General features: G+C 41.1%; 1 protein-coding gene across 1 annotated transcript in view; it reads left to right on the plus strand.

Annotated features, from left to right (window-relative positions):
* Positions 1-14,654, plus strand: part of LOC147025423 (voltage-dependent T-type calcium channel subunit alpha-1G-like) — a 347,934-nt gene that overhangs the window by 12,836 nt on the left and 320,444 nt on the right. The window contains exons 2-3 of the mRNA XM_085886389.1: positions 2,929-3,062; positions 11,357-11,454. Of these exons, the coding sequence (XP_085742515.1) occupies positions 2,929-3,062; positions 11,357-11,454 (232 nt within the window). The remainder of the gene's footprint in view (positions 1-2,928; positions 3,063-11,356; positions 11,455-14,654) is intronic.

Here is a 14,654-nt window from a genome sequence, read left to right on the forward strand (position 1 = left end):
TATTATTATTGACAGAGGTTGCACAAGATTCGGTGAAGGAAAGGTTGAAGAAAAGATTGTGAGGTGAATGGTGAGTTTGGATCTGTAACCGCAGAGGGTGGAAACTGATCACGTGGTTACGGGAGGTGTATAGGTAAAAGTGAATTTATTTATTTCTATTTTTCAAAAAAAAAATAAGGATTGCGTAAGATTCGGAAAAGGAAAAGTTGAAGTAAAATTGTCGAGGTGTGTGGTGAATTTGGAATGGTAAACGCAGAGTGAAGCTGATGGATCAATGAAGAGAAAGAGAGAGAGAGAGAGAGAGAGAGAGAGAGAGAGAGAGAGAGAGAGAGAGAGAGAGAGAGAGAGAGAGAGAGAGAGAGAGAGAGAGAGAGAGAGAGAGAGAGAGAGAGAGAGAGAGAGAGAGAGAGAGAGAGAGAGAGAGAGAGAGAGAGAGAGAGAGATATATATATATATATATATATATATATATATATATATATATATATAGATGTGGTTTCAGGAGGTGTATAGTTTGGAAGGATACAAGGGAAATTGTTATTCTTTTTGATGGATTTTTGAAGAATTACATGAGATTGGAGAATGGAGGGTTGTAGGAGGAAATTGTGAAGGTAATGGTGAGAGTGGGTTAGCTCAAATAGAAGCAAGATGGTGTGCCGGCAAAAGGAGGAGGAAGAAGAATCAGAATCAGTACTTGTGGGTATGCAGGGAGAAAGGGTTTTTTTTTTGTTATTTTAAAATTTTTTCAGACAAGAAACAGGGTATGTAATTGGGAGGGAAAGACAGGGGGGGGTGGGAAAGTGGGGAAAATAGGAATTGATGGTTATAGGGAGGGAATACAAATAAAATCATCGTACACCAAGATGGGAAGGATGGGTAGGCCTCAAGGAGCCCGATAAGATAAAGTCGACGAAAACTCACAAAATAGCATGATTTTTGAAACAAAACCGAACTAGGAACACGCAGCAAACATGTCGGTGAGAAAATAAACAGTTAAAACGAGACAAATAACGACCGGAAACTTAACTTTGAGAAAGTCAGCGGAGACCCTGAAGAGAAGCTGCTGTTGCTTCAAACCCAGAACCGAAAGTCCTATTTCCACGAAAGATTTTCCTTCTATCCTCGGTTTTATCAACGTGACGTTACTTTCCTTTTAAATTCCGATAACATTGGAACACCCATCCCCAACTAATTTAGAGGAAGGATCTACGTGGTTATGATACCAGTCCACAGGTTTACTCTTTCCAAAGATGCCACAAATTTTTTACATCTGTATGATTAACCCTTGGTACCCGAGCGGCCATTTACCGGCCACTATTCAAACCTCCATGCACCCAAGTGGCCAGTTTACCGGCCACTATTCAAACCTCCATAATCAGCGATCGGCTGAATTTTTCTTTCGGAAGCCCAGGGTGGGGGAGCCAAACGTCCATGGAGCTCAGGGTTCAAAAGGTTTATGTCAAGGCAACTGGTTTAGAATCCTCTACTCTGTCAACACAATGGTGTGGCCATTTTCCTTGTCATGAGTCGCCTATCGTTTTGTATAAAAAATTTTGAACACCCCTTATAGGTCGCCATTGCTGGTAAAGAAAGAAACTTCATGCTCTACTTCAGTCCATCAGTTCACGAGAAACTTTTAAATGTGCACTGTAGTCACCAAACCATTACGAGCGCAATGCTAATGCTATGCTAATGCAGCACTTCTGTCTGGACCCTTGGTGATTGCAATTGTCAATTTAATCGTCCAGGCCATCTGTAATTACGTGCTCATATTGACCAGATAAGTCTGCTTTAAGCATTGTAATCAATCTCCATTATTGGCCTCTTTTTATTTTTTTTATTTTTCGTCCAGAAAATGGCAACAATTACATTGTGACAAAGGGAAACAAAATTACTTTCTGCAAAATGGCAAGTTCTTACACCTTGGGGATCTCACAATTTCCTTCCAGCTATCCTTTCGTCAAATGACATCTACTTTCCACAATCATCTTTGCTCTCTCAATGGAACATGTTTTTTTCTTCTTAAAGCCTCCTTCTGTGCAAGTCCCTGTTTTGTATTGGATTAGCTCTGCACTTGAATGGTACTTGGGGCAGTTTTGTGTTCTTGGGAGAATTTCTTTTTCGACTTTTTGAAGGATTCCTATTTTTACTAAGTTATCTTCAACCTTGTGTTTTTTTGAAGTAAAAAGAAAAAGATGATCAATTTGAAGTTATAGCAAGGATGGGAGGGAATAATAATTCGCTTGCTCACTTAAACTGCTTGCAGATGATGACACAACAGTTAAATCTCTTGCAGTGAAATATTGCAGGCTTGAAGGATCTTCATGATTGAGGCTGGTCTCAAGCCTCATCACTTTCACCGCATTGATGAACAGCTGTTCAAGACCAGACTGGAGTTCGGTTTCCCGATCATTTCCATCCTCTTCACTATTGAAAGTCCCACCAATCAGGCTCCAATATTAACATTTTTTTGAAGTCAGACACACGCTAATCAATAATTATTAACAACGTGCAGAACCCTGTGGGAAAAATACCATGATATAAAAAAATATTGAAAAGGGAAGCATTTTATTATTGTGCCGGTTTCAAGGGCTCAAAACGGGAGGAAATATATTTCTTAAGAGCAAATGAAAAAAATTGTGATCAATCAAGGCAGCGGTATGTTGCCTCCACACTGCCTGGATTCAATATTTTTGTCTGAAATATTTTTTTTATTTTCCCTGAGGTTTGGGTTCATTTGAAGTGTGTATATATATATATATATATATATATATATATATATATATATATATATATATATATATATATATATATATATATATAAATGTATATATATATATATATAAATGTATGTATGGATATGGTTTGTGAATGTTCATTTTGTTTGAATACAGCAGTACTCCTGACAATGCATACCTCCATGCACAGGGTTTTGATGATTTCATATTCGCCTTCTTTGCGGTGGAAATGGTTATCAAGATGGTGGCGCTGGGCGTATTTGGGAAGCGCTGCTACCTGGGTGACACCTGGAACCGCCTTGACCTTTTTATTGTCGTGGCCGGGTGAGTACTTGCTTGGAACAAAATCGACATGTAATGGAGCAAAAGTATGTCGTATGTATGTTGTATGTTTCACCTACTCCTATGAGATGATTTGACCTAGGAAGCTGAAACTTTCAGGAATTAAATAGAGCACTCTGAAGTTGTGCCTGTGCAAATTTTGTTTAATTCCATGAAATTTTGACGAAAAGACATCTTCGCCATCTTGGCACTTTCGTCCTTTGGGAAGAAAGGGGCTGGTTGCAAGTAGATTTATCCGAGCTATATAACCACGATGTATTATATATGCACATTAGCAGTGCACATGTTTTTGCTTCATATGTGTAACTTGGGTTGTTTTTATTTTCGGGAGAAATCGAGATCGCCTGTAGGGCGGGCACTCCACTTGTCATGATAATAATAACAACTACAATCGTAGGTGTCCTTCAATTTCTAAGATTGCAGACTTTGCTTCGACATGTTGTGTTCTCTGGTGAATTTAGAGCCCTCCTCGAAATGGCAGGTCTTTCTGCACTATGAACATTGAAGACTGAATTTTGCTGATCTTGATTAGGGAGGTTTTTAGATCCTCATGGAGGATCTCTAAGTCTTACTCACGTTGTTGTTCTTGTGGACTTTTTTGTTTCACAGCTTACAGTTTTCATCGAAACTTCCTGACACTTGCCATATATATGTAAAAATTCCCTGCGCAGACAGTAACCATCTCCGATTTGAAAATTCCTCCAGGAAAAAAAGTTATGACGTCAAAATATCTCCGCTAATGGAAATCTCCTAAAAAAAAATCTCCGAAACTATGCAAGCTTTTTAAATTCTGTTTATGGGAATCGAACAGGGCATTAGCAGAGATTCATTACCGCACACATGATACATCACTATGACGTCATATCAATTTTTATGATGTCATTCCTGTTTTTTGACATTTTTTGTTTTTTGTTTCACAGCCTACAGTTTTCATCGAAACTTCCTGAAACTTGGCATACATATGTAAAAATACCCTGCGCAGACAGTAACCATCTCCGATTTTGAAAATTCCTCCTAGAAAAAAAGTTATGATGTAAAAATATCTCCGCTAATGGAAATCGCCAAAAAAAATTATCTCGAACTCGGCAAGCTTTTTGAATTCTGTTTGCGGGAATCGAACAGGGCATGAGCAGAGATTAATTACCGCACATATGATACATCACTATGACATCATATCAATTTTTATGACGTCATTCCTATTTTTTGACATTTTTTGTTTTTTGTTTCACAGCCTACATTTTTCATCGAAACTTCCTGAAACTTGGCATACATATGTAAAAATACCCTGCGCAGACAGTAACCATCTCCGATTTTGAATATTCCTCCTAGAAAAAAGTTATGACGTCAAAATATCTCCGCGAATGGAAATCGCCGAAAAAATTATCTCAAACTAGGCAAGCTTTTTGAATTCTGTTTGCGGGAATCGAACAGGGCATGAGCAGAGATTAATTACCGCACATATGATACATCACTATGACATCATATCAATTTTTATGACGTCATTCCTATTTTTTGACATTTTTTGTTTCACAATCCAGAGTTTTCATCGGATCTTCGTGAAACTTCCCATGTATATGCAGAAAGCCCATGCGCAGGCAGTAACCATCTCCGATTTTGTAACCTCCGTAACCTCCGTAACCATCTCCGTAACCATCTCCGATCTCCGAAAAAAAGTTGACGTCATAATATCACCGCTAATGGAAACCAACTATTTTCCACTCCACTTTTGATCACAGTGTGTCATGTTCTGAAAGCTGCCTGGTCTTCCCATTCTTTGTTGTCATCTTGAACAGAGCGAGGTTGTTTTTGATGGTGTCTTTGTTCCTTTTCTTCGGACCACCTCTTACTTTTTGATCATTTTTCGCTTCTGTGCAACATCTTCTTCGGTAATCTGTCTTTTCCTGCACGTATTGCATGGCCAGACCACCTGAGTTTATTTTTTTTAATGAATATCCGCTCATTGTTTGTGTTTAAGGCATTTGCTTCACTGTTGTTCATGATTTGGTATCCCCCTCTGCTGTTCGTTATGCAGTGATGATGTCGTTGCAAAAATTTATTGAGTTCGTTAACCTGCCTTCAATATTAAATCCACGTTTTGTTGTGTCCAATGGTGAAGATGGTATGATTACCCTGTGTGCTTTGCGGCAGGATACCATAATTAGCCAAAAATCGACCTTCGGCTCTCCAAACCCTCTTTGCTTGTTTTCTTGAATCTGGTTTCATTGTGTTGATCAGTCAGTGTTGTGTTGGAGTTGTCTCACACACACCTCTGTAAATACAGCATGTAAATCTGTGCCATTGTTATTAATAGTAGTATTTGAGTAATTGACATACTGGGTGCTGTTTGGTGTAGAGTTTCTGTTTTCTTAATATCAATCATGGTGAGACTGCACTCGTCTGCCGCTTTTGAAAAATTGTTTGTAATTCGGATTGACAGGTAAGGTTTATGACAGGAAGACAACAACAGAACAACAGATAAGCAGAGACAGGATAAGTTTTTGAAAGGGAATGACAATGTATGTTGTGGAGCTTTTGGGATAGGATGAAGCATGTGATAGGGTGACAAAGGAGGTGGTGTATTGGTGTCTGAGGAAGAACGGGGTACCGGAAAGACTGGTAAGGATAGTTGAGATGATGTATGGGAGGCGAAGAGATAAAGAGAAAATAAGAATGGTTACTCAAACATCAGCTCTTAATCGTTTTCAGTTTGTGGTGGTGATGTCTGTATTTAGTGATGGAGAATAAACAGGGTTGCTTTGGGATACGTTGTTTGCAGATGATTTGGTTCTGATTTCAGACTCTGACAGATTTTGGGATGCAATGGTTTACATGGCAGGAAATTGTGGAAAATAGTGGACCGATGACAAATGTTAGAAAACCAGTGGTAACAGTGGGTACGGCAGAGGGAAGGAGGATGTGGATATGAGGGATAGGGCAATCGGGGAGTTAAAGCAGGTGGGAAAATTGAATTTTCTGGGTTTTACCTTTGAGGAGAGAGAGGCAGTTCCAGGAGTGAGTATGAGACACAGACACACAGAGAGACACACACAAACACACACAGTGACACAGACGCACGCATGCACGCACACACACACACACCTCTATTTTGTTTAATCGGTCTATTGTGCCTGATGAAGCCAGCTGCGAAGCCGGCGAAACGCTGCCTGAGACCGGGTCTGTTCTCGCTTTTTTGCTCAAATTGGTGGAATCGATCTAGTTTTTACTTTTTGGTTGAAGCGACTTCTTCTTCTATTTAAAAAATAAAAGTAAATTAAAAAAAATAAACATATATATATATATATATATATATATATATATATATATATATATATATATATTAGTAGAGATTCGTGGAACAGCTAGCATTAGTACACTGAATGGATCAGAACAAAAGGAACACTTGAGAGAGGGAGAAAACAACAACAGCAGAGTTGAAGGCCATGAACAAGGCACACCCGGACAAGCAACGGGTGTAGGGATGAATGGGGGGATTGGGGCAGGAGAGAATACATAGGTTGGACATGATTGCTATAAAAGGGAATTATCAGGAGAGAAAATTGGAAATTTAGAAGGATGATGAATCAGGGTGCGGTTGGGGGGGGGGTGGTAGGGGTGGTTAATGAGGGTAGAAAAGATCATGATTTTGGATTGGGGATGATATGACATGGTGGTGAACACATGTCCTGAAGACCTGGAGGGAAGAATGAGATTGAAGACAATGTAGAAGTTGGTTCCGCAGGTGTGGAAAAAAGAGAAACGAATGAGTGGAGGTGAGCAGTGATCCTGGATTTAGGTAGTTTCACTAGGAAGGGGGTTGATGTTGGACCGTGTAAGCCATGCAGAAACCTGTGGGGGACAAAGCATGGAAAGAACAGAGTGTGCAAGTCCAAAAAGGAGGCAGTAGAAGACGGAGAGACCACCAACCTGTTTGCAATGGCGAAGTGATAGACCCATAGACAGCTTCATGTTGGGAGATTGCAATAATCATGAAGACCTTGGTTTCCACAGCGTCAAGCTGAACAAGATGTAAGGCAGGGGAGCCAGCAGAGAGGAGATAGTAGTACTCCATCAAGCTGCGGAGAAGGCTTTGTTGGTGGATAGTTTAGCTGTACCAAGGAAGCACTTTGTGCGACGGGGGATGCCCAGTCAGTGGCTGGCTATGGAGGCCAACGTTGAAATGTGGTTTGCCCAAGAAAGATCGTGGCTGATAGTGAGATCTAGGAGTTTTAATGACTGAACTTCATGAAGAGCATTGTTAAGAAAGTGGATGGGGGGAGGGGGGGAAGAGAAAGGGTTGCCAGATGGTCCTTACAGAGAGAGATAGTGAATTGAGATTCGTTAGGAATTAAATATATTTTCCAAGTGTGTGAAAATTTTGTGATTTTTTTTTCTCAAGTTATGAAGGGAGGGAAGAGGCTGCAGCCTACCTGTCTGAAGGATGAGGGGTGTCATGACAGAGGGTGGAGTCATCATCAAAGAGATAAAGAGGATTTTCTAGAGAGTGAGAGAGATCATTTATGAAGATCAGGAATAGGACTGGGCCCAGAACACTGCTTTGGGGCACTGTGGCCTTGACAGAGAGCGGAGATGAAAAGATTCTGTTGAGAGCCACACGTTGGCTACGAGAGTAGAAGAAGTCAGTAAGTCGGCCTTGGATGTCATCGGCTGAGTTTGGAGAGTCGGGCACGCTGCCAGACTATCAAACACACAAGATATGTCCAGAGAGACGGCCCTGATCTCATGTCTGACATTGAGAGCCTCCATCCATTGTTTGGTGAATAGAAGCAGCATGTCCAAGGTAGAATGACCTGGTCTGAAACCAAATTGGTGATCTGATATTCCGTTTTGGGGAAAGGAAGAATTTCATCACCTTGATGATGATTGGAAATAACCTGTCTCTAGTTTGTAGTTAAAAGGATCAGTTTTTGTGACTTTTTATGTAATGCAGTGACGTTGGCTGATTTCCAAGCAGATGGAAGATGACCTGGGGCAACCGACAGGGAGAAAAGGGCAGAGAGAGGATGTGAAAGATTAGCAGAGCAGGATTTTAGGACACGTGAACTGATGCCGTCTGGTCCCGTTGAGCTGAAGAATATGGCTTAACTGAAGAAGATGGCTTTTGTAAAATCTCCACATTCAGATAGATATCCAAAAGGAACATGTAAGACATTGGGTAAAGTGCTGACTGATAACGAAAGAAAACTGAGAAGTAGTTGAAGCACATTCAAAGTACACCGCCCCCATGCCAAATAAATAAACAAGAAGAAGAACAATCAGAGATTGCAAACCCTTGCAGGACTTTGTTTGAGTGGTATATTTTTATCGGTTTTTCCAATATGGCTGCCAAACCATGTGACCTATGATGTCATATGTGTGACTCTTGTTCCTCATGGATAGGTGGTCATATGTGTAAGGTTTCGCCTCAATCATTTCAGCCATTTCAGAGAAGATTTTTGAAGGTTGATTTTTTTAAAAACAATATGGCTGCCGAATCACGTGACCGATGACGTTATGAATTTTTTTTTCTGTGCATCATTTTATCCCAAGATGACCCTCAAAATTTTTCATCCTGATCAGATGTGGCGTTCGACATATTCAATTATGATGTCATTAAAAAATCACACATTTCCCATTGAGTACTTAATATGTGCCAAATTTCAAATTTTTCCTTGGTGTGATTTCAAGGATACAGAGCTCCAAAGTTTTTACGTTTTTACAATATGGCTGCCACACCACATGACCTCTAACGCCTGAACTATCACTGAAACATTCTACATGAGTAGTCGCACCAATGGTGAAAAATTCGTTTCAATCCGACAAACGGTTGCAGAGAAAAATACGAAAGTTCTGTGCAGACAACAAACAAACAAAACAAATGAAAAATCACTCATAGAGTGGCAACTTGGCAAAACAGCACAAACTAGAATGGCACTTGGTAAAGTGCATACCTCTGCCAGGTGGAACATTTCACGTTTTGTATCCCACTGATGGGCTGGATCCGAAACAAAATCCAATCCGCTTGTTCTTGCCACCAATTCAACTCATCCACCTTATTTTGTCAGAACTCGTCCACAACTTTTTTGAGATAGAGTGATATATTTAGTTTTTTTGCAGATCTATCAATTTGAGAAATTTAGCCTGTGTTGACCTTTTGACCTTAAAATTAATTGGTAGTTGAATTCAGCGACCTGACATGAAAATGCTCTTCAAATTTCAAGTCCATCGGATGAAAATTGAGGATTTTAGAAAATTTGGCCCAAATTGGCCTGTTGGCCTATGTCGACCTTTTTGCCTGTGTTTACCGAAAAATTAGTAGGTGGTTGGATTCAGTGACCTGACATGCAAATGCTCTTCAAATTTCAAGTCAATTGGATGAAAATTGAGGATTTTAGAAATTTAGCCTATGTTGAACTTTTGTTCTACGTTGACCTCAAAATTAATATGTGGTAGAGTTCACCGACATTAAATGCAAATATTCTTCAAATTTCAAGTCAATCGAATGAAAATTGAGGATTTTAGAAAATTTGGCCCAATCTGGTCCAAATTGGCCTTTTGGCCAATTTTGATCTCAGAATTAATAGGTGGTTGACTTCACTGATGTGAAATGCAAATCCTGTTCAAATTTCAAGTCAATCAGATTAAATTTGAGGATGTCAGAAAATTTGGCTCAAATTGGCCTGTTGGCCTATGTAGACCTTTTGGCCTATGTTGACCTTTCGGCCTATGTTGACCGAATTTTATGAAAATTCAATGCATGACTGTCACAGGGTCGGTGGCATTAATCTCTGAAAAATTTAGCACAATAAGTTGAGTGGTTTGGGCTGGAGGTGAGCGGACATACACGTACACGTACACACACAAACAAACGGAGGTGATCAACATCCTTGTCAAAAGTATATTTTTTTTTCCAAGCAACACACACACATACACACACACACACACACACACACACACACACACACACACACACACACACACACACACACACACACACACACACACACACACACACGGAGGCGATCAACATACTTGTTCAAAAACTTGAAAAAAAATAAAAAAAAAACAGACAGACAAACAAACGGACCAAAATGCAATACCCTCTCCGATTGTGTGGAGATCTCAATAAAATGTCTAAACTAATGAAGGGTATTGATAAAATATATTCAGGAAAGCTTTTTACCAGTTGAACAGCAATTATACAAGGGGGGGGGGGGCAAAGCTTGAGAGTAAATAGAGTTAAGATGGCATCAAGGCAGAAGTAGTTCACACGGGGAGTCATTAATAATATCGAATGATCTTTGGAAGGTGGTCTCAGCAGGGACTGCAGATAGGATCAAAATGGAATTAGATACTCACCAAGAAGCATGGGAGTAGAGAGGTAAAGAGACACAGGTGGATACGGAAGAGACCATAAATGAAATGGGTGATCTGGGGCATTGTGTGCATGTTGTGCCGTCTCTGCATCTTGAGATATTGATTGTCTGAGTTGTGGGTTCTCTCAGGCATCAACATGTTTGCGCTAATGCAATCCTCACCTAATTGACTTCAATCAAACCGTTATATATATATATATATATATATATATATATATATATATATATATATATATACATATATATATATATATATATATATATATATATATATATATATATATATATATATATATATATATATATATATATATATATATATATATGTGTTGTTGACACCGGGCGTCGTGGCGTGCGCCTGTAATCCGGATACTCGGAGGCTTGGGTTGGAGGATCGCTTGAGGACGGGAGCTCTGTGCTAGGCCGTGCTATGAGAGGGTGTAGGGCAGCCCGGAATCATGGCGAAACCCAATCCTTGTCTCTGTGTCGTAAGAGGTGACCAGGGTTGTGTCAGGAAGGGCATCCGGCGTAAAACCTGTGCTAAATCAGGATGCGGATCATAACGGATGATCCGCTGTGGCGACCCCTAACGTGAGCAGCCGAAAGACGAACAACATACATAAACATGTTGTTGATGTTGTCTTTGCTGATGTCTTGCTCTTGTGATTTTATCAATTCACCCCTGCCTTTCCTCCTTCCCAATGAATGGACCTCAGTTGTGGTGTGGAGGGTGTGTTTGCTCATGTGTTGGGTGGGTGATTGGGTTTCAGGTTGGCAGTGCGATTGTGACAAGCGCGTGATGGATTTTCTGGCTTCCTACTGTGTCGAGGTTTCCTTGTTTCCTTCTTTTTCACCTTTTTTTTCTTTCTTTCCTTTGTCCCTTGCCCATCTCTGTTGCTGCAGCATGCTCGAGTATTCACTGAACATGCAGAACGTGAGCTTGTCAGCAATACGCACAGTGCGTGTTCTGCGGCCTCTTCGCGCCATCAACCGTGTTCCAAGTACCACATCCCACAAGCCCTTGACAACCTGACAACGTGCATCTCATGTTATTGCACACAAAACGCCCAACGGCAACTTACCACATAATCGCCTCACCATACACCTCAGACTTCCACATATTGTGCCATGAAGCTCTTTTTGTGAGCATAGGTTCCCCTAATCATGCACATCTCCTTTGGGTCTGATTGATTTGCATGTTGGGTCCAGCAGGATCCATCTTCATGTGTTCGTGAACCGCGCCGTTTGTCCCTTATAATGGTCTCACCGACAGGACAAAATGGATTTACCTACAAACCATAGTCATGACTTGAAGCTAATCGTCAGCAAGAAAATGCAACAAAGCTGAGAATCGAGGGCAATGAGAGAGAGAGAGAGAGAGAGAGAGAGAGAGAGAGAGAGAGAGAGAGAGAGAGAGAGAGAGAGAGAGAGAGAGAGAAAAGGAGAGAGAGAGAGAGAGAGAGAGAGAGAGAGAGAGAGAGAGAGAGAGAGAGAGAGAGAGAGAGAGAGAGAGAGAGAGAGAGAGAGAGAGAGAGAGAGAGAGAGAGAGAGAGAGAGAGAGAGAGAGAGAGAGAGAGAGAGAGAGAGAGAGAGAGAGAGAGAGAGAGAGAGAGAGAGAGAGAGAGAGAGGGAGAGAGAGAGAGAGAGAGAGAGAGAGAGAGAGAGAGAGAGAGAGAGAGAGAGAGAGAGAGAGAGAGAGAGAGAGAGAGAGAGAGAGAGAGAGAGAGAGAGAGAGAGAGAGAGAGAGAGAGAGAGAGAGAGAGAGAGAGAGAGAGAGAGAGAGAGAGAGAGAGAGAGAGAGAGAGAGAGAGAGAGAGAGAGAGAGAGAGAGAGAGAGAGAGAGAGAGATAGAAAGATAGAGAGATAGAGAGATAGAGAGAGAGAGAGAGAGAGAGAGAGAGAAAAAGGAGAGAGAGAGAGAGAGAGAGAGAAAAAGGAGAGAGAGAGAGAGAGAGAAAAAGGAGAGAGAGAGAGAGAGAAAAAGGAGAGAGAGAGAGGGAGAGAAAAAGGAGAGAGAGAGAGAGAGAGAGAGAGAGAGAGAGAGAGAGAGAGAGAGAGAGAGAGAGAGAGAGAGAGAGAGAGAGAGAGAGAGAGAGAGAGAGAGAGAGAGAGAGAGAGAGAGAGAGAGAGAGAGAGAGAGAGAGAGAGAGAGAGAGAGAGAGAGAGAGAGAGAGAGAGAGAGAGAGAGAGAGAGAGAGAGAGAGAGAGAGAGAGAGAGAGAGAGAGAGAGAGAGAGAGAGAGAGAGAGAGAGAGAGAGAGAAAAGGAGAGAGAGAGAGAAAAGAGAGAGAGAGAGAGAGAGAGAGAGAGAGAGAGAGAGAGAGAGAGAGAGAGAGAGAGAGAGAGAGAGAGAGAGAGAGAGAGAGAGAGACAGAGAGAGAGAGACAGAGAGAGAGAGAGAGAAAGGAGAGAGAGAGAGAGAGAAAAGGAGAGAGAGAGAGAGAGAGAGAGAGAGAGAGAGAGAGAGAGAGAGAGAGAGAGAGAGAGAGAGAGAGAGAGAGAGAGAGAGAGAGAGAGAGAGAGAGAGAGAGAGAGAGAGAAGGAGAGAGAGAGAGAAAAGGAGAGAGAGAGAGAAAAGGAGAGAGAGAGAGAAAAGGAGAGAGAGAAAAGGAGAGAGAGAGAGAAAAGGAGAGAGAGAGAGAGAGAGAAAAGGAGAGAGAGAGAGAGAGAAAAGGAGAGAGAGAGAGAGAAAAGGAGAGAGAGAGAGAAAAAAGGAGAGAGAGAGAGAGAAAAGGAGAGAGAGAGAGAGAGAGAGAGAGAGAGAGAGAGAGAGAGAGAGAGAAGAGGGGAGAGAGAGAGAGAGAGAGAGAGAGAGAGAGAGAGAGAGAGAGAGAGAGAGAGAGAGAGAGAGAGAGAGAGAGAGAGAGAGAGAGAGAGACAAAAGCAGAGAGAGAGAGAAAAGGAGAGAGAGAGAGAAAAGGAGAGAGAGAGACAAAAGGAGAGAGAGAGAGAAAAGGAGAGAGAGAGAGAGAAAAGGAGAGAGAGAGAGAGAAAAGGAGAGAAAGAGAAAAAAGGAGAGAAAGAGAGAAAAGGAGAAAAAGAGAGAAAAGGAGAGAGAGAGAGAAAAGGAGAGAGAGAGAGAAAAGGAGAGAGAAAAGGATATATATATATATATATATATATATATATATATATATATATATATATATATATATATATATATATATATATATATATATATATATATATATATATATATATATATATATATATATATATATATATATATATATATATATTCTAACACAGAAGTCTTGGCTCATGGAGCAGATAAACAACAGCACGCCGCAGGTTGAAACACTGGCATGTCGTAAAAGGTGAGCGAACAAACAGAAACCCACGGACGTGGTTATAAAACAAGGGATGAGAAAATAAATGAAGAAAAGCGAAAGAGTTCACCAGCCCTCGCAGGTATCATAATTGCTCATGATTGGATAAACCATGATATATGTGGTGAGGAAGTGGGATCAGTGGGGCATCACACTGCCGGAAGTTAAAGAATTCCAGCAAAACATGGCTGTATCGATTTAAACACTTCATGAAAAAGTTGAAGACAAACTGCTAGGCAAGGTTCCATGGAATTGAGGAGAAAGAAAGCTTGTTATTTTGATTTATGACTCACAATGTAATCCTTCAAACACAATGCCTAACCGGAAAGAGACTGCAGTGTCATCATGGCTTTGTTCAAGGTCTCACACCCCCACCCTGGGTTTATACCTTCTCCCTTAGACCTCTTGAATCAGACACCCTGCCTCCTTTCCTCGCTTCTCGTTTCCAATTTCAACCTCTCCCACTGTTTACCATCCGATACAACCTCTCATTTCAATCACTCAGCGAAACTGCACCTTTTAACTCGTCCGCGATGATAAATATCGAATAATGTGAGCTTCTCCCCACCGAAGACCACACTTTAATGCATTACCGCTCGGGAGAGATGTAGAGTTAAGCTGTTAATAAGAGTTAAGTTATGAAATGCCGGTGATAATGAATGTCTTACTGCGTTGTTGTTTTTTATTTTGTGTCTGTACTGTGTTCATCACCGAAAGCCAAACTCCAATGAAGTACAGAGCTGAAGATCCGGTCGATAACGAGACAAGAGAGCAGTGTATTTGTAGGTGTCCTTCGGTTTGGCCTGTTCGGTGCTCCTGTGTGAGCACATTTCGCTTGTCACACTGGCATTCCAGCTCCACAACCCTTTCGCT

The sequence above is a fragment of the Eptatretus burgeri genome, chromosome 6 (genome assembly GCF_056783735.1).
Source record: "Eptatretus burgeri isolate ZD-2024b chromosome 6, Ebu_testis_v1, whole genome shotgun sequence".
NCBI classification, from domain to species: Eukaryota; Metazoa; Chordata; class Myxini; order Myxiniformes; family Myxinidae; genus Eptatretus; species Eptatretus burgeri.